Source organism: Carex rostrata, chromosome 24, assembly GCF_964058835.1.
Source record: "Carex rostrata chromosome 24, lpCarRost1.2, whole genome shotgun sequence".
NCBI classification, from domain to species: domain Eukaryota; kingdom Viridiplantae; phylum Streptophyta; class Magnoliopsida; order Poales; family Cyperaceae; genus Carex; species Carex rostrata.
In genome coordinates, this window is record NC_135941.1 from 7,675,818 (window position 1) to 7,701,211 (window position 25,394).

Genomic DNA, 25,394 nt, shown 5'->3' on the forward strand with positions numbered 1-25,394 from the left:
ATTTTTTTGTTGGTCTTTGGTGATATATTTATTGTTATGTTGGTTTTGGTGATATTTATTTCTTTAGGCATTTTGAATACAAGTCAATAAATCTCATAATGCCCATCAATTAATTATATAATTATTGTTTTCTTCAGGCGTTGCTTTGCAAAAACAACAACTAGCCAACTACTCTCAGATACTGACCTTGAACTTCCCTCTACAGTTTTCCTATATATATCAAGTACACAATCTTGATTTCAAAACTTTCTTCAAACCTGGTTGTGCTAACTTATTTTTAAGCAAATTTTTTTTAGTGTACTCGTGTAAACTTTTAAAATAGTCAATTTTTTTCATGAAAACATCTTAATATCTAATATCTTCATAGAAATGTAGCGTTCTTTATTTTATCCTCTTTAATTCATTAATTTTTGATACCGAAATTGTGTTACTAGCTTATTTTTAAGGAAAAAATTATAGTGATACTCGTGTAAACTTTTAAAATAATCAATTTTTTTTTATAAAAACATCTTAATATCTAATATCTCCATAAAAATTTAGCATTTATCTTCTTTTATCTATTAAATTTGTTATTTAGACAAATACTCTTCCTCTGAAATGGAGATGTCCCTGTAAATTAACAACATAATTGAATTGAATAAGAGAGAAATTAATAGCCACAATGTTACATCTGTAAAAAAAAAAAAAAAAACGTTATAACGTTTTTCACTGCAAAACTTGATAAAAATGGCAATTTTATGAAGGCTGGATTCAATTAAAACGTCATAACGTTTTCAGAAAACATTATAACGTTTTATACACTAAATTATGCGTTTTATACACTATTTTCTGCGTTTCTCACCAGCTGAATCGTTATAACGATTTACCAAAACGTTATAACGTTTTATACAACGATTCTGAGGGTTTATTTGCCTAAATCCTGTGTTTCTTCCTCTCCCACTTCATTTCCTTTCCCTGCCTGATGTGAGCTCCGCCCAAAGAGGAAAGAAAAGTGAAACAACTCTCTCTCCCTCCAAACCTCACTATAGCCCGTGAAATTGAATGTGGAACCGAGAAATTGGCCGTAGATCTCGTCTAGCTCTCCAAATAGGTACTCCTATCTCTCCCCTCTTCTCTCCAAAATCCGGGTTTTCACTATTCTAAGGTTTTTGCTAGAAACCCGACATTTGTGCATGCACGGCTAGTAATCGAACTCCTTGAGTTTCCTTTGTTGTTAATTGTTGATTCTTTCTCCGATTTCGTCTCGATTTTGGATTTCGAGTTTTTAGGGTTTTTGTACCAAATCCAAAATTTAGTTTTATCATGAATTGTTGAGCCTAATCCGACCAAATAGACTTGTAATCAGTGAACCTCTCCCTCAATCGTGACATCTAACGGTTAATCTGAAATTTGACCAAATTAGGGTTTAATTAATCGGAAAATTGAATTATTACGAGAACCAAAATAGTGAGACGGTAAAGGAATTGTTACCAAATTGGAATTGTGTATGGTCTAGAGGACCTAAACGTAAATATGAAAATTGATAAGAGATGTTAAGTAATTAAGACCAATGAAGAAAGGGTTGACACCAAAATATATGAATTTCGTTAAGGAAAGTATAAAGAGATTAATACAACTCAAGCTAGCATTCGAACAAAGGTTAAACCAAGGGTACATGTAATATAGGTGTAGGCTCGGTCGAGCAAGACTTTGTGGGACATTTCGAGACGTCTGATCCATAACTAAGCGGTACGCTCGTCGTAATCAGGTGCGGGATTCTTGGACTTGTTTGATACTTTATTTTCAGGAATTAAACTGTTTATTCATTTGTCATGTTGAATGCTTAATTGTTGCATACTTTGAAATTCATGCTGCATATTGATTCTCGCATAAATGAGAATGATTGAATTGTTCGGTTAAGGTAAATTGGCATGTTGGTATGGTTATTATTTGATTAGTTCTATTAATTGTTCTATACGTGAATGGATCTGCCAGGTCGACCTGTTTAGGTGGCTGGATCAGGTGACGGTGACCTATCCGTTGATCTGTTTCTGAATTTGCCAGGCCGACCTGTTTAGGTGGCTGGATCAAGTGACGGTGACCTATCCGTTGATCTGTTTCTGAATTTGCCAGACCGACCTATTTAGGTGGCTGGATCAGGTGACGGTGACCTATCCGTTGATCTGTTTCTGAATTTGCCAGGCCGACCTGTTTAGGTGGCTGGATCAGGTGACGGTGACCTATCCGTTGATCTGTTTAATGAATTTTGCAAGGCTGATAGCCGACTTTGAGTCTATTTGAATGAAATTGCAAAGTTGAGCAGTATGGCTGACTTTGATTCCGTGTGATTGCATTTTTGTCAAGTTGACCTGTACAGGTGACTTGTAACTAGACCTTAGGAAATGGTTAAGCCAAACAGCGACAGATGGATGTCAGATAAAAGGGCCAGCTCGGTGGGCCATCTGTAGGTGTCAGTAACCCTACAGATGCGGGTTTGATAAAGGGTCCAGCTTGAAAGAACATCTGTAGTTGTTACAAGCCCTAATGAGTCGAGTTAAGCCAACTATGTGTTTATTTTGAAATTCATCTTGGAAATTCCGTAAACTGTGATTCGATTTATTATTTGTTGTCAAGCATATGCATTCCTTTTTATTATGAATATGTATTTGTTTGAATTGCTATTGAATGGGTTTCATTTTTGAATATGGAGTTTGATTGCAAGTCCAATAATCTAACTGTGGCAAATTCGTACTGAGAATTTATTCTCACCCCCTCCCTTTGGGTCATTTTCAGGTTTATTACACGGATACAGCAAATGAGGATATTGGTAATGTATATAAAAGATCCACTGTTTTGCGTATATATATGTCTTAATAAATATACGCGGCAGGCTGTCAGACCCGGGATTTGGGGTGTGACACACAACCTCCAAATGGCTCAAACAAACCATGAGATATATGCAAGTTACACTGCCATTTCATAATTCTTTAAATCCAAGAAACACAGCTCCAAATTTTGTGTTGTTATAAAATATATTCTTGACAGAAGCTTTAGAAAGAAGCTAATTTAATCGTCAAGAGAGTTTTATTTTTTTTTCATAAACGAATGAGAAAGAATTTAGGTGTGAAAATGAAGAAGATGAAGTTTTTCTTTTCTTTTCTTTTCTCTTATTCAATTCCTCATGTGGCTAATTGAAAGAGAAATCTCTATTAAAAAAGAAGGGATATATTTGTTCAAATAACAAATGTAATAAATAAAAGAAGATAAAAGAAAGAATACTAAAATTTTACAAGGATATTGAAAATTAAAATATTTTTACGAATAAATTGACTATTTTAAAAGTTTACATGGTACATTAGATTTTTTTTTGTATTTTTAATTTGTAATAAAGTTGGTGGGCAGCTACTTAAACAAAAAAAGAATTAATTATATAATTTTGAGAGGGCAAGTCTAACACCATGTCTGTACACTTAATCATTGAAGTCTCAAGATAAATCATTACTGATTGGTCCGTTCGGTAACAAGAGATTAAGAGTGAAGGACTAAGAGCTTAAGAAGTGTTAAGGAATTAATGTTTGGTTGAAACTAAATGAAGGGATAGAGGTGCCTTAAAGTTTGGACAGAGGACTAAGATTCGGGCACAAGGAGACTAAAAGAGGTGATCTTAATCTGCACTAAGGAACCGGTGTTTGGCAGGATTAAACGACCAAGGAAACTAAAAGAAGTGAATTAAGTCTTAATGAGGCTTAATACCTAGTTTTAGAATTCAGCTTTGGAGTGCATAGAAGCCCTTTCAGTTTTAGACTTCAAATTGAAAGCTCGGATGGCTTGAGACTTTAAGCCCAATACTAAATTCGTTAGGCCCAAAATCAAATAATTCGAGAAGTGCATAGAAGCCCTTTTAGTTTTAGACTTCAGCTTGAAAGCTCGGATGGCCTGAGGCTTTAAGCCCAATATTAAATTCCTTAGGCCCAAAATCAAATAATTAGAGAAGTGCATGTTATAGCTGCATCATGCTGGACTTTCTAGAATTTTGGCAAAAGAACCAAATTTGGGACAGTACTAATAAAATTCAATAGCAATTGAAGAAGACTTCACAAATATAGTGCAAATATATTTTTTTCTTTTAAAAGAAAAATCTATTTTTTTTTTTAAATCTTCAACAGTACTAATTTTTGAACCTACAATTTATCCTAAAAAGCAACACATATTTCTTTGAAACAACGGGCCTTATTAAAATAGGATAGTTTATAATCGAAAACTATCTTTTTAAGCAATTAGATTTTCAGATTTTTTTTTTTCTCTCTAATGGTTCTGTGATAACAAGTAGGGGTGTTAATGGTACTTTATCCGTTTACACTACCGTATTCTAAAACACGGGTAAAGATAAGATTTTTTTTTTCCATTAGCTTATTGGTACAGATAAGGGCAACGATTTTTTTTTTCTATTATTTTACATGTTTTCATATAAGATAATTTTTAAAAATATTTTTTAAAAATATTTTTTTATATATATATAGAGAGAGAGAGAGAGAGAAAGAGAGAGAGAGAGAGAGAGATGGGCTATGGTGCATTGCAATGCATGGGCACTCTTGTGCATTGGACCATAAATCACCGATTCAAAGTCCAAATGACCGATCCAAACCGTTCATCTTGTTCTCCATATTAATATGTACTTGGAGACCAAATTTTATATTTTTTGGATTTTTTTTTACTATTTATTAAGCCACTTTGAAAATCGCCGATCCAGTGATCCAGAAATTTCTACTTTTTTACTGTTCACCCGAATTTTCAGATTTTCAAAGTGGCTTAATAAATAGTAAAAAAATAAAAAAAAATGTAAAATTTGGTCTCCAAGTACATATTTATATGGAGAACAAGATGAACGGTTTGGATCGGTCATTTGGACTTTGAATCGGTGATTTGTGGTTCAATGCACAAGTAAACCTATGCATTGCAATGTACCATAGCCCATCTCTCTCTCTATATATATTTGTATGAAGATGATACATGATACATAAAATTTTCTAATATAAATTAGTTGTATTCATTTTTTTTTTGGTGTTATAAAATAATTTATCCAAAGCACAAATTGAAATGTCTAAGGCACTTTTTTATTCGTTTATCCGATCTGTACCATATTCGGAAGACATATAAGGGTAAATTTACCGTTGACACCTCTAATAACAAGTTGGTACTGAGATCCGTACTACATTAAAAAAAATGTAACAATTAGGTGCAATCGGATAAGCATCACTAACAGACGAGTACGAGTACATTAATAAATTCCTGCGTGCTTATGATTCATCGACAACTAATTATTATGATTTTCTAAAGATCCAGCGAACCAATTTTTAAATGAATTTATTGGATAGCTCCAAAAGATACCCTGACTAAAATTATATCCACCTGTGAGTCATTATCTCATATAATTAAGCGCGCATTAAGAAATGATATTCATAATTCATCTCTTTCTTTTTTCTTTTTGTAATTCCCTTAGTCACAAAATTAAATAGGGTCCCGTATATCATAGAGAGTAATATTTCCTGTCCAATTGAAGAATATTTTTCACAATTTATTTATTGTATATCATGAAGAATACTTGCAAAATTTAGGTTGCAACTTGCAAGTTTACTAGCCCTATATATACCTTTTTTATTTCTCTATCCATGTGCTGGTAATGTGGTATGACCCAGGTTCTAAATAGCACTATAGCAGCGCAATATAGCAATAGCGTTGTTTTTTTAACAGTTCCGCTATGACGCGATAAATGCTACTTTGCCACTTTGGGTATGACCAAAAGCAATGCATGAAAATAAAATTCCTAAAATTAACAAGAGGAGAACATCAATTTCACCCTTTTGGTGTTCTAACTGAAGCACAATTTGATTCCTTTTCAACACCAATTTTCATGTACAATTATTTTGGAGAAGAATCAATCTCTCTTCCTAACCAGACTCATTCTACACTCGGATGGTCGGCTTTTGAACAATGTGTACACCACCCTCTAAATTTTTTTCCCAATATTTTCCCCCTAATTTACCGTTACACTAGGTAATCATAATATACCAAGAAGAGGTTATCGGGAATCATTAAAGGCAAGTTATCTATGTAGCTATGGAAATGCCTCACATTTTCCTTCTCCAATGTCGCTGTGTCGATCACATCTCCATCACCTGTTAATACCCAAAGGTCTCTTGATCTGACCCGTTTAAGACTTCCCCTGCAAAAGGGGCACGATTGTGACCTTGTGTACCTGAAAATTTTGAAAAGAAAAAAGAAATGGAATTAATATACTAGGGAAAATACATATAAGATTTAGATTTTCAGAATCTAAATGTCGGTACACGTACGACATAATTATAATAACAAGGAAAATAATTTATGCAAATACGACCTTATTAACCCACATCCACTGAGAGAAAAACAAAATACTCTTAACAAATAACAAAGAACCAAAATAAACAGAAAATAAACAAAGATAATCAACCACAGCTAGAAAGAACAGAACCGGTACTTTGTCCTGTCTGTATAGTTAGTACATTATCTTATGATTGTTTGTGCCTCAATCAAGCCAAATATACCCAAAAAGGAACCAACAAAACAAAAATTATACAATTTGGTTATCATTTTGTTCCCTTAAAAACCAAACCTTGAGAGATGTGGCTGTTAATAATTTGTATACCATTGCTATTGGTATATACTCGGTCAAACAACAATGAAACTCCTAAAAATATTATCAATATAACTTCCTTCAAATGAGAATTGACCGAACTTTACAACCAATTAATATGGAAAGTGATAGTTGCAATTGATTTTTACAAATTCAGGGGCCCAAGTTGGAACTTTGAAACTGTATAGTCCAAAATGGAAATGCCAAATCACTAAAAAAAAAGCTAAGATTTAAGAATAAAACATGTACCAGTCACGGTAGCAGTTGACGCACATGGCATGATTGCAATTCGGCAAAACCATCTTTGTGCAAATTTCCATGCATATGCCGCACTCATCTTCTCTCTCCATATCCTTATCAGAGAGCTGTTGTTGCTTTTTCCACTCGTCGGTTCTTTTTCTGCCAATTATGTCCTTGTTTCGTGTTTTCTCCTTCAGTTCTTTGTCCTCCAAGCTTTCCTCCAGTTGTTGTAAAGAAGGATATATTACAGCTGAAATGAAAATTTCATTTTCAAACTATTAATTAATCGATAATCATTATCATTATTACTGTGCTTTTTTTGGGACCCTGACAGGTTCTCCCAGGTACCAAATTGACAAGTCTGTACCAGAATCACAAAATAAAATCATGATAAGAAAATATAAAGAATTGAAAATTGTACCATAAAATTCCTTAATGCTTGCTCTTCTTTCGGAAGTGGAAATGGAGGCATCACCATCAATACTAACCTGCATTAGCCAGTTCGAATAATATAGTCAGAAATTTTTTTTACTAAATTTTAATTTGTTTTGTTTTGCCTATATATGCTCTTCCATATTGTGGCAGCATGGCTATGCAATTTGCAGTAATACCCTAAGAAAAGCAAATTGTTTTTTCTTTTTTTCTTTTCAATTTAAACGGATAAACAAACAATAGCAGAGAGCACCACAGACAACAAAAACAACTGAAGAAAAATAAAATAAATGAAAAGCACCTTATATACAAGTACATGAAGAAGGCCTAAGTAACTAGGTAATGAATAAGAACAGCTACTACAATCCATCCATTGCATAAGGTAGAGAAATAATGGCGCAAAGGGGCTATAGGATAATCTCATTTGCACACAAGCTCCTCCATATGCTCTCTGTATAGAATCAGCCCTGAAATTTTTTTCGTACCACCCATTAAAATATGAAAAATTACATCATGCCCAACTTCTCTAAAAATTACCATAACAAAAACTGGAAGGACCAAACTGCAATTCAGATAGAAGAACTGAGTGCTCTTCCCCAAATAAAAAAAAAAAAAAAATTCCCTTCCCTAATAAAGAAACAAAATTTAACCGTAAATTAGAACTTCCGAGTGTAGCCCTGTAAAACCTTAATATCTAAGCAACTTGAAAAAGCGTATATATTCCTTAACCCCTTGATCAACAACAACAATTACTTGAATAATATATTTTTTTTTAAATATATTGGGAGATATAATTGATTTTGGGATTTTCAGGGGCATAAAAGAATTTGCAGAAATATGATCATACCATACCCAAGTAATTAGAGAGAGAGAGAGAGAGAGAGAGAGAGAGATTACAAGGTATTGGCATGGTTGATATCAGCTTCAAGAGCCTTGAGAGAACCTCTTAGAGAGAAAGACCTGGTAATTTGGCCCTGGTACATGACCTCAAAGTAGAGTGCTTCCTTTGCTTCTTTTTTGTTGAAGAAAACCCAGAGAAGAGGAGAGAAATAGAAACCTGTGAAGTTGAAAACCCAAAACAAAAGGGACTTTTGGAAGAAGAGAAAGAGAGAAACCCGGGAAAGAAAGAGTTGGGAGTCGGAATCCTTTTGGAAGGTAGCGTTTGCTTGGATTATATAACCATTAACAAAGCCAGAGACGGTATTGCTTCGGACAAGGCCAAAACTGAATAAATTATACAAGAAAATTGGGATAAGTGGAGAGAACGGAAAGGAGAGAATATTATATGACAAAGCAATTCAACCTTCTTGCAAGAAAAAATGATGCCCTCTGTTTGTTTTTCTCTATTGTTTTTTTTTTTAATTGAATACTAGGCTTGTGTTGTGTAATAATGGATTAGTCTCTTTAGAGATGAATGATAGTCATGTGGACCCCACCTTGGTCAGGGAAAAAGAAATGAGGGAAATTTTCCTCATATGTCCTCCCTAGAGGTAGATATTCCTAGAAATTAACATTCGTTATTCTTTTTGTTTCTAGAAAAGTCCTTATTGGCAGCCTATCAACTTTACCTAAAATAGTTGAGTCTCTGTATCTAGATTTGTTTTCTAAAAAGTTACTTTACAGTTTTCTGTCTAAATATTGGGTATAAGATGGTAAAGATTCTTTGCATTATATTAAGTCTCTATGCAAATTTTTTCCTCTTTCTCTCAAGAAATAATTCATCTCTTTGAATGGTTATGTGGTTTATTTTGGGGGAAAAAAAAAAACAGTGTTTGAAATGCTCAATTTGTGCCTTTGTGGGATAAAGTGAGGAGTGATCAAGTTGCTTTTATGATTTAAGTTTTTGTATGAATTGAGTTTTTGACAGGTTATCCAACAAAAAAGAAGTTATTGTACGGTTTAATTGTTAGTTTTGAATATATATGTTTTTAGCAAAAAAAAAAAAAAAAAAAAGAAGATAGGTTTGACCGTTTGAACAAGTATCAACGTATGTAAACTAAATTTGAACCTTAGGAGGGTATTTGAGAAAAAGAAGCAAAGAAAATGTAGTAGGTGGTGATTCCTATCCGGCTATCCCCACCAAAACCATGACAACTGGGTTTTTACTCTTGATTGTTTGTTTTGTTTTCCTGGTTGGTCCTTGACTCCTTGCTTTTTCTTTGGGGGACTAAACAGGAAATTTGTTGGTTTCGGTTTTGCAAGCGGATTTTAAGCGATGTGTTCATGAGCACAGAAAGACGCCACTTTCCGCCCAAATCCTTTGATATCCAGCCTTCTCACTACTTCTGTTTCTCTGTGGCGCTCTCCCTTCGCCCTTTGTCGTGCAACATGAGCTACAATTGTCTGAATTTCAAATAAATCATACCATTTTTTTATTATCTCCTGCAATACAAGCTTTCCAAATAAATCATACCATTTTTTTGGAAGTGAGAAATGTAATTAGGAATCCAGATTCGAGACTAGCAAAATGGTCTAACCTTTGAATTGAACAAGAAAGTCAACTATGATAATGCAACAGAAGATCTAGATCATCTAGAAGTGGTGGGCTTTATCTTAATGGCGGCCTTTTCAAACCTAATCCCTATCCATTCAGGTCTCAGGACCGCTGCTAAGAACCGTAAGCGTTACCCAGATCAGACGGTTCTTCCTTTTGCAAGATTCGTGCTGATCAAAGTCATGAATCCGTGCACTGTTCAGCGCTGTTGTTTGATAAGGACTTGTGCTGCTAGCCTGCTATAGGTACTTTCAACAGTAGGATAATGTCTGTAAAAAAACAACAACTAAATCTCGCTCAATCAAGCAAACAGAATTTAAGATGTGTTTTTCATCTTTTAAATAAAATGTAAACTAAATTTGGACTCGTTTGAAATAACTTTTTTTTTTTTTTTTTTAACTTTTCATGGTTTTCAAACAAATTTTCAATGGGATTCAATCGATCGACATATACTGTATTAAATGATGAACAGTACATGTACAACTCGAAGTTTTAATGGAATGGGCGCGAAGCAGATCAAGATAACCAAATACTTATACAAATATATATGTTACAGAAGAATAAGTTGTTGATACAAGTTCTGTTACAACTATGTAACGGGTTACCGTGTAGACGCTCGAATTTGAACAATCTTGATAGTTGATAATGTTGATACAAGTTCACGATTTAATTTTTCAGCTTATATTATTTTTTGTTGGCTAGTCTCAAATTGAATATGTATGCAGCAATCTGATATTATTCAATTAAGGTTAAAAGGTGTTATTCATTACGATTCATCTTTTAAATGGTATCTGGACTTAGTAAATTGATTTTTTGATGTTATAAAACACTTCAATAGAATAACAACCAATTTGTTTCCATGTATACATCAAATTAGAAACTTAAATGTTAAGAGAAGTGACAAAGGCAAATGATTTCTATGTAAGAGATCATGGGTTCAAAATCCGGATAGGAAAAATCATTTATTGTAATAACAAGAGTATCAAATAGTTGGGTGACTTAATACTTGAAACTTTTTCCATATAGATTTTTGCATTTTCAACATGTTTCTTGCTTCTTCACATACGTGTAGTAAATCAGAATTTTTTTGATAAACCATAATTAAGAAAAGATTTTTTACCATTCCAGCATGAGTGCCTTTTTTTTTTCAAAAACAAGAAGGACCGGAGGAGACCTCCGGTCTCTCATAATTTTAACCGGTTTGGTCCATTACAATTGCATTATAATTCGGGTGGCACAGAGAATCCAAAAACTTTAAAATAATTCAAGACCGGATGGCCGGTCCGGTCTCAACCCAAAAAAAATTCAAGACCGGATGGCCGGTTCGGTCTTAGCCTAAATAATCAATTTATTAGCCATGGACCCCACCACAGATCAATATAAATAATTATTTACACCGCACCGGATGAATAATGCACCACAGCACCATGTGCCATATGTCTTCCCGGTCTATGTTAAATAACTGGTAATGTTCTGCTGAGTCAGGTGGTGCCGTGTTCAAACAAGCCCTGATTGTCATATCGAACTGGCTAGGGAGCAAACGAATGCCAACATATATGTGTTTTCTTAGCTCATCAAAACTTGTTGAGTTAGTAACAGGAAATGTGCAGGTCGGTGCATCTGAAATTTCGCGTCTATGATAAACATTTATTATTACTCCAGACATTATCTGAAAAAAAAATTAACAATCAATCATCGATATCATTTTTAATTTTAAGACTACTACATACATACTGTAAAACAGACTTCTCGACACTATAATACTTTAAAACCTAAACATATAAATAAAAAAAAGATACTAAAATTTTTAATTTCGCAATTTTACAGAGTGATCAAATCCATACTTTAACACTACTACATACAAATTGTAAACAAAACTCATCGACATTGTAAAACCTAACATATCAAATCCATACCATCCAAAGCGATTAAATTTAGCCATTTTAGTAACTAATTTTTAATTTTACAACCTCATAACTACTGTAATTGAAAAAAAAACTTACTACAATCTTTAGATGAAAGCTACCAACATAGAAGAGGCCAATCTATAACAACACAATATTTCAGCGGAGCTTGATTATCAGCTTAAAATGACGGAGAAGAAAAAATTTACAAGATTAAGTTTCTGAGTTTATGTTAGACTGAGGGGAGAGAAGATGATTTATAGAAAGAAGAAAAGAGAAAAAAACGTGGCTGCATAGTCACCGCACCGACGCAAACAAAAACAATAAAAATTGGTGAGATAGGAACCTCCTGGTCTTGAAAAGAAAAAAAATGAGTCGCTGCACAGTCCGCCGCACCATCAATAAAAAAAATGTGAAAAATTGTGACAAAGTGTTAAGACCGGAGGGCTCATCCGGTATCGAGGAAAGGCAAAATTTGAGACCGGAGGGCTCCTCCGGTCCTTCTTGTTTTTGAAAAAAAAAAAAGTACTCATGTTGGAATGGTAAAAAATATTTTCTTAATTATGGTTTATCAAAAAAATTCAGTAAATCAGGCTGTGGGTTCTAAAATTTAGCTTTGGCTTCTTTTTAGTGTTCTACAATCAATGGTTCTTTGCTTTTACATTCATCACTAATTTTGTCTTTGGATGTCATGTCATGCCTTGTCAGGATTTGACTCTTTTAGAGGCAGATGAAGTGGCCGAGGAGGAGTCACTCGAGCTCCGAGATTCAATCCTTATGCTTGGCATAGGAACCCTAGAGGCTTGTACTGATTAAGTTGTAGTGCTAGGGTAGTTAGTGAATTTCAGGTTTTTTGTTATACCTGAGCTCTTGTTTGATGCCAGCTTTGTTGGCTTTGTTTCTTTTTTATTTCTGATATCATGTATATGTTCCATTCTCCAGCTGTTTGGAGATTGCAACAGTAAAACAATTCTGATTTCTTAATGAAATCGGTGGGCTTGATCCCACTTTCTCAACCAAAAAAAAAAGTCTGCAAAAGAACCTCCATATATAACTGAGGATATAATTAGAAATGAACAATCTGAATTTAAACTCAGTATGGACAAAATAAATTTGGTGGCTATTATAAATATAGGAATTCACATCCAGTTGGTATAAGATGGTAGAATTTCTAAATCTAGACAGTTCTTTAATCTGATACGAATCTCAAAATGAATCTCCTATATCTACACTTACAATAGACATCAAATTACAATCAAACGGTAAAAATTATGGAACTACTAAAGACAATAAGTACATAATTTTTTTTTAATTTTTTTTATAAATAATGTAATTAATGATTCTATAATTTATGTAATTTAATAATTAATAGATTATTTGACTAAACATCAATATAATGGTGATTTTATAGTTTTACTACAGTAACTTGACACTACTTATATTATTTTCTTCATTTATAGTAAGTTTTCTTATGATTTAGTTAAATTATTCTTACTAAAAATTTATATGATTTTTTTACAAACGATTCATCGATAAAACGGTTCCACCATGCACAGGGGCGAACTCAGGAGTTTTGTCAGGGGAGGCAAAAAAATATCGAATCGGGTTTAAATAACTTATTGGATTTAAACCCATTAACTAATTTGGTACTCGATTAAAAACAATGTTTTGACTTATATTTTTCAATACCATGACTTATAATTTCTGATCCTATAACTTATAATTAATATTACTAATCATAATTCAAGAAATTTATTTTGATTTTAACACTAAATTTAACCCGAATTACAAATCAAACATCCAAAGGGGGGGCAAAATTTTTTTCAGAGAGGGACAAAGTTGATCGGTACCAATAAATCATCACTAAAACTCAAAATCCAGGAGGGGCGACTGCCCCTCCCTGTGCTACAGTAGATCGGCCCCTGACCATGCGTCTTTGGATTATTTCTTTGATGGAATAGTGATGTGCATATTTTGATTCAAAAAATTGATTTGGATTTTGAGTTAGTTTCGTCTCTTAGCTTTCCTAATATAATGAAACAAATTTATTCAAGAAATAAAAAAAAGGTGAACAAATCGTTCATAATTCGTGACTTGCTTAGAACTTGTTCGCTAAAAGTTCGCTAATAATTTGCTCATTATCAATTTGCTAATAACTTGCTCATTATCAACTCGCTCGTTAATTTAATGAACCGAGCATGAGCAGACCCCAACTCGCTTATGAGAGTTATGTACTGTTTGGTTGTTTAACACGTATTATTTGATTGTTAAAGTATGCTAAATTAAAAAAAATAGTGTTTTTGTTTTTAGTTAAATTTGCTTTCTATTATGTATTATTTAAAACTTTCAGCTTTAAAAAAAATGAAATTGTTTAAAATTCAAACATCAATTAGTCTTAAGTCTTAACGAGTTACGATCAACTCTAGTTGTTGATCACGAATTGAGCACAAGCACAGTTGTCAACTCAGTATTGTTTTCTCAACTGAACTCGAGTTAATTTGCTCATTAAATTAATGAACCGAGCATGCAAATACCTCGAACTTGGTTCATTAACAATTCTAATGTTTATTGTCCCCATCATAACACGAGAAAAAAAAAATATTTCACATGTACGCCGTACTTCCTGAAATCTCGATGTTACCTAAAAGAAAGGGATGGTGTGATTCATTTGTTACGACATAATTAACGGTTTATTTAATGTGGTAGTTCGAAAGTTGCTATTTCATATATTATATGTAAAAGCCTTGAAATGGTCCAATTTTCCACCATTTCATATACCTTTAGAATTAATTAATTAATTAATTAAGCACCAAATAAGGAGCATCAAATCTTTGAATGGGTTGAATGTGAGAGTTTGTTGACCAAGTTATCTCATCAACATAAATAAAAAAATGGTACATAATATTTTAATTGCATTTAATATATTGTAGTTTATAAGTTATGTTTTGGATCATCTTATTTATTAAAAAAATATACCTAGGACCAAATAATGTCAATTTGATTGGTTCTTGAAGAAGTCAGTAGTAGGGGTGTTCATCGGTTCGGTTCGGTTAAAACCGAACCGAACTTGGCAAACCAAAGTTATAATTCGGTTTTAAAAATAGAACCGAACCGAACCGACCGAAGTTTTATTTCGGTTTGTTCGGTTCAAACCGAAATATATTATTATTTTTTATTTAAAACAATTGATTTATAATAAACCGAAGTATATTAAGAAATAAACCGGAGTATTAAGAAATAAACTAAGTTATTTAAAAATAAACCAAGTATTTAAAGCAATTGATTAAGAAATAAACCGGAGTATTAAAAAATAAATCGGGGTGGTTCCGATCAAATTCATATTATATGATAGTTCGGTCGGTTCGGTTATTTCGGTTTTGAAAATTTTCAAACCGAACCAAACCAAAGTTATAATTCGGTTTTGAAAAGCAAACCGAACTGATCCAATAAACCGAAATAACCGAATCGTTTAAACCGAACTAATTCGGTTCGGTCCAAAACCGATTAAACCGAACCGTTTGAACACCCCTAGTCAGTAGTAGGATTTGCTTCCAAAATTTTATCTCACAACACACACACACACCCCAAAGTGACCTGACTAGTATCTTCTTAAACTATATTTTATTTCAAAATTGGCCTTCTGGAGGAACAATAGTACTACCATCCATTGAGAGTTAATTAAGCTTTATTGGACAGTTTCCATTAAGATAATTAATTTTATTCCATTTAGAAGAAGTCATGTTTTTGCAATATATTTAAAAAAATACTTATTTTAAAATAGTGAAGAAATGTTGCGCTTAATATATGTTCTATACTTATTTATGGCGCCTACCTTTTATGTATTAGCGTGATAACACAAATAGTTGACCCACTAACCTATATCGTATGAGACGGCATGTCAAAACTCACAGCTATAAATAAATCTAAAATTTGTTTCCTGAATATGCAATAAAATGTATGTAATATTAAGTTATGAGAAAAGGTTCTGGTCCATAGACTTTTGTCCATGGTATGTTCACAACTAACGAATTGGTCCACTTCTAATGAATTTTATCCAATTCTTTCGACCTTTCTTTATAAGAAGTTTTTTTTTTTTTTTTTTTCTGATCTATTCTCTAGATCTCTCCAACATCCATCGTTTCGTCAAAGAGGGAAGAGATTTCCAATCAGTATCTTCTTCATTTACGAAATCAAAAAAATTCTTGATCTGGTTCGTGACTCTGATGCATTTCTCAAATCTCCTTTCTCAAAGCCATGGCTTCTATAAAACCTAATAAGTTTCATTAAAAATCTCTCTCCTCTCAAAGGCAGCACAAAAGGCCTTGTTGTCGAGCTTGGATCTGATAAGTAGAAGCGGCAGGATGAAGATCTTGACTATTAGTTTTGATCATTGACCCTGAGGAATAAAGAGGCAGTAGAAGCTTTCAGGTTAAATCTCTCATACAATTCATTTTTCAACGGCAACATCACTACTCGCCGCTCACCGGTGCCACTACTCGTCGGTGCTTTCTTCTCTCTGACGGAATTCTCCGGCATCTCTCTTAGATTCTAATGGAGAGAGACGATCTAAGAGAGGTGATCTAGAGGAGCGATCTGGTGGAGAGAGATGAGAGTGAGGTGATCTGGAGAAGAGAGATAAGAGCGAGACGATCTGGAGCATAATCAGGTTATTTTACAGTATTCACTTTAGTAGTTTTACAATATACATCTTGTGATTTTACAGTATTCAAAACAACTTGTTTATTTACTAATATATTTAAGTTTTGTTCCTTCTATTGATTTGAATTGATAATCATGTTTCCTTGCTTCTATTGAAGTTTCATTTGAATTGAGGAGATTTTTAATGTAGAAGTTTTATCTTTCGATAGTTTTTGTTATGTTATTCTGGATGTTGAATCATATAATTAGGTTTGCTATTGTGTGGTGAATATTATTGTTTGTGTTGAACAGATGTGAATATTATGGTTTGTGTTGCACAAATGCTGTGTGGTGAATTTTATGATTTTGTTGAACAAATGATGGATGTATATGGAATTGATTTATAGTTTAGATTTAAAATTTTTACAGTATTGAATGTTTGTAGGTTGTATGTTTTGTTTTTTGTAGTTTAAGTTGACAATTTTATAGTATTGTAATTTTGTATTTTTTACATTTTATTTTATCGTTTTCATCTGCTTATTTTACAATACTACAATTTTATAGTTTTTACGTTTTATTTTCACAGTTTAAGTTTACAATTTTATAATATTGAAAATTCATGTTTTTTAAATTGTATTTAATCGTTTTCATCTGCTAATTTTACAATGTTGTAAATTTATAGTTTTTATTTTTTGTTTTCACAGTTTTAGTTCACTATTTTACAGTATTGAAAATTAATATTTTTTAAACTTTGTTTAATTATTTTCATCTGCTAATTTTACAATTTGGCAAATTTATAGTTTTTACGTTTTGTTTTCACAGTTTAACTTGATAATTTTACAGTATTGAAAATTAATATTTTTTAACATTTTATTTTATTGTTTTCATATGTGAATTTTGCATGTATGCAATTTTATAATTTGCACATTTTATTTTTATAGGTAAAGTGGTCAATTTTACAGTATTCATTATTTTGATGATTTATTCGTGTATTCATTAGATCGTGAAAAAATAATAATAAAAAAATTAATCGAAAAATTTAATTTTGTCTTTTTATCACGTTTTTTTTTTCAAAATAACTGCTAATAACTAACACTAACTGCTAATAACTTCCTATAACTGCAATTTCCGAAAGTACAATTTTTTTGTCATGTTGTGCAAGTTGCAATCTGTTTTTAACTATCATGAGACCACTTCAAATAGCTGCTGGATGTTTTGTGATTAACTGATATATTTTACGTGATATATTGTATAATTATACAGCATGTAGAAGTAGTTTTACAGTATTTGCGCAAGTCAAGTCTGTGGACAATTAGACGCTTCCATCTAAATTTTGTTTCCTAAATATGTTATAAAAATGTATGTCATGAGGAGGGATCCGATTACACCCTTTTTTGGTGACACCGAATTACACTCTCTATTTTTAAAGTTTACAAAGTCCAAACAGTTGATCCAAACTGTTCAACTTGTTGGATATGTTAAAATGTGCTTGCGATCAAATTTTATATTTTTTGGAATTTTTTTACTATTTATTAAGTATTTAACAAAATCGTTATATTCAGATCGTTGAATTTTTGTACCCATCTAATAAATAGTAAAAAAAATTCAAAAAAATGTAAAATTTGATCTGCAAGCACATTTTAACACATCCAACAAGTTGAACGGTTTGGATAAACTGTTTGAACTTTGTAAACATAGGGTGTAATCCGGTGTCACCAAAAAAGGATGTAATCGGATCCCTCATCAAACATTATGTATGATGAAATTGACTTCAAAGTGACCAAGTCGCTTTGAACTCAATTTTTTTTTTTCTATGGATGTTTGTATTTTTTGTTTGTTTTTTGAGTAAAATTGAAGATCAAAGTCACGCCTAACTATTTATTACCTTGTTATTACAACAAAAGATTTCTTCTATATGGGTTTCGAACTTACGACCTCCTCATATAGATGTCATGTGCCTTTACTACTAAATCAAAGTTGGATGTTTGTAAATTGTTTAATCTTTTTTTCCTAGTTTCATATCGCATATTTTGAATTGATTATCTGCATTAAATTGACAAATAGGATTTTACCAAGAATTTATCCAGAAAAGCAACCGTGATTTCTCTGTTGACGAACTTCGTTGGCCAACAAACATGCGATATGTCAAAGATTCAAAGCAAATTATAATTCTTTTAGGCGTCAGTTGCTTCACTTTGACAATAAAAAAAGGTGTACACACTTGACAAAATGTGGCTAAAAACATTTGACAAAGATGACCCAAAAATTCTTATTTTGGGACAGGGGAGGCTCATACTTTGCATCAAATGATGTGATGGAAAGAAACATCATATCTCTAATCCATGACCATGACACATTATCATCTAAGATATTGTATTATTATTTCTTTTGTTTAACTTTGCAACCCACCCTCTATGGTCTCCCAATTAAGTCGGCATGACAAGACTCATGACGCAGATGTATATCATATAATTTGTTCAATAAATTCTTACAAAGTGATGCTTCAATATTTTAGCATTGTGCAAGTCTTTGATTTTTTTTTTTTTTTTAAATAGAACTGTGTTTAAAAGTTTTAACGGAAAAAGTATTATACGTAGAGAAGCTATAAAAAAGACTCCACCGATTCTAGAGATCAGTGGAGACAAAAAATCATTTTCTCCATTGATTTTGCCTCTACTGATCTCTACAATCGGTGGAGCAAAAAACTTCACATTTATTTAGGGATCAGTGGATAAAATGATTTTTTTGCCTCCATCGATCTGTAGTAGAGTCTTTTTTTTTATAACTTTACCACAAACAATACTTGTTCCGTTAAAAAGATTAAAAATAGTTCTATTTTAAAAAAAAAACCCAAGTCTTTTGTGGGTAGATATATTATTGTGCGTCAGTTGAAACAGTATTAAATATTGGGAGGCTTAATTATTAATTGAATTAAATATTGCGGTATTGATTAATTAACCAGCGCAAGAACCTTAAATCGTAAGTGTTGATGCCTTCTACGGAAATAATAATAGTATGTTTAAAATTCCTACCGTTGGGCAAACCCAACTTTGTTTCTTCTTTCTTTCTTTCTTTCTTTTTTTTTTTTTTTTTTTTAATTTTTTTGGCAGAAGTGTCATTGGTAGAATCATTTTATTATTTGAAGCTATTTTGTATACTTTAGTAATAAGATATTTGCTATGGTATAAAACTTTATATGTGAACTTTGGCAATATTATATTAATTTTAAGTTTAATAAATTGTCTATGACCGACCTTATTTAAAAAAAAAAAATCATTATTACGGTTGCAGTCTGATGCTGAAAATATTTAATTCAGATTTGGAGATCATGTTGAACAGTCAAAATTGACTATTTGAATTTTGAAAACGAAGATATAAATCAACTATTTGAATTTTAAAAAAGAAAATATTGATCTATAGTACATAATACATATCAATCTGTGCTAAGCGTAGTTCCATAGCCTCACTCGTAACTATTTTTTATGAACTCATCTTCTAATAAACATTTTCTATATATTTTTCTATATACTTTTTGTACAAATATATATATTTCATGAACTTATATTGTAAACCCATTTTAACAGCTGTCAACTGTTGTCCTATGAGAGTAAAAATTTAGTACAGAGATATAATAATAACTATACTTTAACAACTAATAATCATTGATAAATTTATATTGTAAACATACTTTAACAACTATAATTAACTATTATTCTTTTTAAGCAGATTAGAGAGCAGATAGAAAGGAAACATCATCCAGTCTCCACCGAATTGTGGTGTAGAGGGATAGATTTGACTTCAATCATACTTTATATAGAGATCTCTATATAGTCATTCTAAAACGATTTTTTTTTTTTTGCTTTCCTGACAGCCCGTAGGCCTATTACAAACTTGAACTTCTAACTACTCAAGATAGAATCTCTAAACTATTACATCCCAGCTGTCTACTCTCATTTGCTAATAAGTGAGCAACCTGAATAAACTCATTCTCTCTATTCCTCTGACTCAAACTAATCAAATTCGTTGCATTCATAATCCTCCATGCCTCCCATAGCTCCTGACTAACTCTCCAGTCAGGTACAACAGGTACCCCTTGGGCAAGCGCGTTCACTAGTTCAAGGGAGTCAGAAAAGACCCTACCCCCTTCACCTGATTGGCTCGCCACCAGTTGTAACCCCCTGCAGATTGCCTTGGCTTCAGCTTGAATCGGATTGATTGCCTGTATGTGGAACCCTTTCCTTTCCGTGATAACACCTTGATAGACCAACACCAACCCAATTCCTGCTGCCCCCGTTTCATCCCAAGAGCCGTCAACATAACAGCAATAGTCATCGCCATAACTTTCAGTATTGAGTCCCACCTGGCACTGAGCATTTAGATTGCTACCTCTTGCCAAGATTAAACTATCTTCCATAGCCCTTTTCCAGAACTCCTGACACTTTGCCACTGATTGCTTCTCATTCCCATACATTGCCCCATTCCTGCACCTCCAAATTGCCCACAGCACTGCCATAAACCTTGGAAACTCTTGCTCCCCCACTACCAGCCTCACCGTGTTGATGATTTGCATAAAGTCCCCTTGTAACATGTTTGATCTTATTCCTAAGGGAGAAGCTAGCCATACTGCCCTTGGAAAATGACACCCAAAAAGTGCATGCGTGACTGTTTCATCCTCCACTTTGCAAAATTGACATAATGGTGAGACAGCTTGGATTCTTCTGGATATGACCTTTTGCACCGGAATAGCATTGAAAACGCATTTCCAGATAAACAATATGAATTTTGGTAGCAATCCTTTATGACTCCATACTCCTTCCCAAAACACCTTCTCACCTGGTAGTGGCTGAGCCGCTCTTAGCATGGAGTAGGCTTTTTTAATTGTGAACTTTCCATCTTTTGCAAAAGTGAAGATGAGACCATCCTTAGCAGGGTGTCTAATAGGCCTAATTACCTCATTGGTTGCAATTGTTAGAGCAATCGAAAAACCAAAGAATTCTTGTAACGCTTGAAAGTCCCAGCTATGAGTTACCGGATCTATCAATGTTTGCACTTTTGTTTCTCTTTGGCTTCTATTTAATGGCTTGAATTGCTTCCATTGAGGGAACCACGGTTGTGCCAACACCGGTATAGAACTCCCATCCCCAATTACCCATGCTACATGCAGGCTCATCACTTCCCTTAGTTCCACCATTTGTCTCCAGAGTTTGGAGCAGTTAGTTCTTCTACCAGTGATCCAAAAGGTGCCCCGCGGATAGTATTTAGCTCCCATTATTTGAATCCACAGCCCCTGTTGCCCTGAGACAATCTTCTAGATATTTTTCATGAGAAGAGCCCTATTTAGTTCTTTCAAATCTCGTAGTCCAAGTCCACCCATCCCCTTAGGCCTTGTAATTTTATTCCATGCCACATACGGCATACATCTTTTCTCTTCTGAAGAACCCCAGAAGAAATCACGCATAATAGCATTTAACTTTTTGATCACCTTGGTAAGGAACAAGACAATACCCATGGCATAGATTGGGAGGCTTTCCATTACGGACTTGATCAAGACCAACCTCCCCGCTTGTGAGAGCAATCTAGATTTCCACGAATTCAGCCTTATTTGAAACTTCTCTATTATGTAATCAAAATCTGAGTCAGCAGCATTTCTCACCGGGCATCCCAGATACCTTTCACTTTCTTCCGCCAATTTGACCCGAAATAATTCCAGGAATGTTTCTTTGTCTTCCATTTTCGTTACCCGACTAAACCACACCTTTGATTTAGCCGGATTAAGCTCCATACCCGATAGTGCACAGAACCTTGCAACTATGCCGCCAATCTCCCTTACCTCTCGGTTTTGCATAGAACCCATTATTAGTAAATCATCAGCAAACATAGAATTGGTAAGAGGGGTTGCTGTTCTAGTTAACTGGATGCCCCTTATGTTGCCCACTTTCCTGTTTGCCTCTAATATCCTAGATAACGGGTCCATTGAAATAATAAAGAGGTAGGGGGACATGGCACATCCCTGCCTCAGTCCCCTTGATGCCTTTAAAAATCCATCCCCTTTCCCATCAAAGAGAATTGAGAATTTAGAAGATGTTACACATGCCTTGATCCACCCACACATCGTTGGAGAAAAACCATAAGCCGGTAGTAGAGCAAATAGATAATTCCAATCAACTCTGTCAAAAGCCTTGGTCAGATCTGCCTTCAAGACAAATTCACCTATCCCATCTTCTGCCGATTTGAAGCTATGCAGTACTCCCGTAGAAGAATTATGTTTTCTGATATTTCTCTCCCCGGGACAAATGCAGTTTGGGCCCGAGAGATCAGAAAATTCATCCAAGGCTGCATTTTCTTTGCCACCAGTTTAGAGATTACCTTGTATAAAAGGTTGCACACGCTTATTGGGCGAAAGTCCGTCACTCTAGTTGGGCCCGCTATTTTAGGGATTAGCACCAGGTTCGAATGGGCAATTTTCTCCTTCATCTGAGAATTTGAGAAAAAGAAGTCCACTTCATGCTGCACCGAAGGCCCGAAAACATCCCAAGCCTGTTGCACAAGTGCGGCAGTGACCCCATCTGGTCCTGGGGCTTTTAGTGGGCCCAATTCAAATACCACCCTTTTAATTTCATCCGGCGTCGGCCTTCTATCTAGCTCTGCCCAAGCCTCAGATGGAATGGGCTTTATTTCATGAACAATTTCCTGCGGGATAATTAATTGGGCTTCCTCTTCCAGCGTGGTACCTACAAGATAAACAGATTTAAAGTGGTTAATGAACTGTTGCCTGACCTCCCTCTCCTCCGTTGCCCACTCTCCATTCTCCTTCAAAATTGCTGGGATCGAATTCCTCTTTCTTCTGATTACTGTGCTAGCGTGAAAGAATCGGGTGTTTGAGTCTCCTCTGAGAGCCCAATTCTGCCTCGATCTCTGCAACCAGAAAAGTTCTTGCGCCACTATATACTTTGCAAAGTCACCCTGTAACTTCCGAATTCTCTGTTGTACCTCCTCCTCCTGTGGTCGTGACAATAGATATTGCATCTCCTCCTCGATCAGTTTAAGTTCCTTATTTGGATCCTTTGCACCTTCCTCCCATCCTCTAATTGCTTTTCTTAGCCTCGAGCACACACTGCTCCAATCAATCTCACCTCCTTCCATTGATTTTTCACAAATTCCTCTGAATTTCGGGTCTTGGAGCCACCATTGCTCTACCCGAAACTGCTTCTGCCTCTTTTTTGGTTTTTGTTGGGTTGTTAACAGCACGGGAAGATGATCACTCTGAAAATTTGGTAAGTGCAAAACTTTCGAGTTCGGATAGAGATGAATCCAGTTCGTGGTGGCCATTCCCCTGTCCAATCGCTCTAAAATCAGCTTCTTCCCTCTTTCGTTATTCGCCCACGTGTATGCTGGGCCTCCATACCCCAGATCAACCAACCCCGAGCGTTGAACAAACTCCCTAAATTTTTTGTGTTTTTTCTTAACCTCCTTACTTCCCCCCACCTTCTCCAGACTGTTTGTGATTGAATTAAAATCCCCCATAGTGCATACAGGGTAACCCGAATTAGAAATGTGAAACTCAATTCGGGTCCATATGGTTTCGTTTTTGTGATCCGCGCAGTCACCATACACCCCAATGAACATCCATGGCTGACTAGCAGAATTTTTTTGTATAATTGCAATAATAAAAAATTCCGAGACCTCTACTACTTTGACTGAGATTGTATCATTCCATAACAACCATAACCTGCCTCCCCGGCCTTTAGAGGCTACAATCTCACTATTTGCAAGGGGTAAGTTGGCAATTCTTTTTATTGCTTGATTTTTGGAACATTTGGTCTCGGAAATGAATGCCAACTCAGCCCCTGTACATTGGAGGTACCGCTGGAGTGTTGGAATTGTCGCTAAACCCCCACTTCCACGACAATTCCATGAGAGTACTATACTCATCGTTCCAGCGGCGAGGAAGGCCTCGCCGCCTTTGCCTTCTTGAAGGTCAGGACTGACCCATCATTCTCCTCAATACCACTTTGACTATTATCATCCTCTGTGTACTCCTGAGTGCCGTATATGCCTAGTCTCCCATTACCAGCATCTCTCATTGTTTGATCAATATTCCTTTTCGGCCTAGCTGAAAAGTTTGAACTTGGGACCTCTCCCTGGGAGTCTTCCCCTTGAGTTAGTAGCAGCATTTGGTTGACTATCCAGGGCCCCATAGTTGGATTAAGAATGTTCTTCATCTCTGGCCTTTCCTGACCCTCCATTTGGCGCTTCAGCCTTACTAGCCGCTGCCTGTCTGCACAGCCATTTAATTCATTCCCTATTTCCCCACAGAAACGGCAAACACGAGCAATCCTTTCATACACCACATACACCAGTATTTCCCCTAGAACTGGATGCTTAATTTTGACCTTATCCTTCAATAATTTTCCAAGGTCCACCTGAAGTTTGATTCTGAAAAATTTCTTCCCACCCGCTTTGATGATAACCTGATCTGATAACTCCATCCCCACTGGACCCGTTATGATGCTAAACCCTTCTTCATTCATTGCTTCCAAAGGAGCATTGTGAAATTGAACCCACAGCTCTCCCTTTTCCACATGCTTCATTGTGAGTTGGTCTGACGACTGACAAGTGGTTATAGCAAGAACGTTTCTGTAGAACCATGGCCCCTTGTCTTGAATGAAATTCACCTCCTTTGATGTTGTCAGTTCCACCAGAAACAACCCCTTATCAATTTGTGAGAACACTGTTTGGGACTTGACATTCCACAACCTCCTCATTTGTTGCTCAAACTGTGAGTCAAAGACAAGTCTGTCTGTACAGACTCTCACCAGAAGACACAATTCCCACCGCCTAGAAACCACTGCTTTAATTGGAATAGTTACCGTCTCCTCTGCCCTTGGCTCAGTGGTTTGCATTCCTGCAAATTTCTTTATGAGTTCCTCATCAGCTAGTCCCATTTCTGGTTCAGATTTACTCGAGGAAGCCATTATATGTGCAGGAGAATGCTTTGGATTATAGGGATGGTAATGGATCGGGTATGAGAGAT

At 34.6% G+C, this 25,394-nt stretch overlaps 2 protein-coding genes across 2 annotated transcripts; both read right to left on the minus strand.

Annotated features, from left to right (window-relative positions):
* Positions 1-5,830: 5,830 nt before the first annotated feature.
* LOC144575661 (E3 ubiquitin-protein ligase AIRP2-like) lies at positions 5,831-8,664 on the minus strand. Its single transcript, XM_078325872.1, has 5 exons — positions 8,222-8,664; positions 7,626-7,791; positions 7,314-7,380; positions 6,902-7,142; positions 5,831-6,235 (listed from the first exon to the last, which is right to left on the minus strand). The coding sequence occupies exons 1-5, from the start codon at positions 8,305-8,307 to the stop codon at positions 6,025-6,027; spliced, it is 771 nt and encodes a 256-aa protein (XP_078181998.1). The 5' UTR covers positions 8,308-8,664; the 3' UTR covers positions 5,831-6,024.
* A 13,906-nt stretch (positions 8,665-22,570) lies between these two features.
* On the minus strand, positions 22,571-24,292 carry LOC144575456 (uncharacterized). The gene has a single exon (XM_078325606.1). The coding sequence runs from the start codon at positions 24,290-24,292 to the stop codon at positions 22,571-22,573; it is 1,722 nt and encodes a 573-aa protein (XP_078181732.1).
* Between the last annotated feature and the right edge of the window lie 1,102 nt (positions 24,293-25,394).

Coding starts and splice junctions, on each gene's coding strand:
- LOC144575456 (XM_078325606.1), bottom strand. CDS start 24,292: ATGAGTATAGTACTCTCATGGAATTGTCGTGGAAGTGGGGGTTTAGCG.
- LOC144575661 (XM_078325872.1), bottom strand. CDS start 8,307: ATGTACCAGGGCCAAATTACCAGGTCTTTCTCTCTAAGAGGTTCTCTC. Junction 7,792..8,221: donor ATCAACCATGCCAATACCTT/GTAATCTCTCTC, acceptor AAAAAATTTCAG/GGCTGATTCTATACAGAGAG. Junction 6,236..6,901: donor GTCAACTGCTACCGTGACTG/GTACATGTTTTA, acceptor CAAAATTTTCAG/GTACACAAGGTCACAATCGT.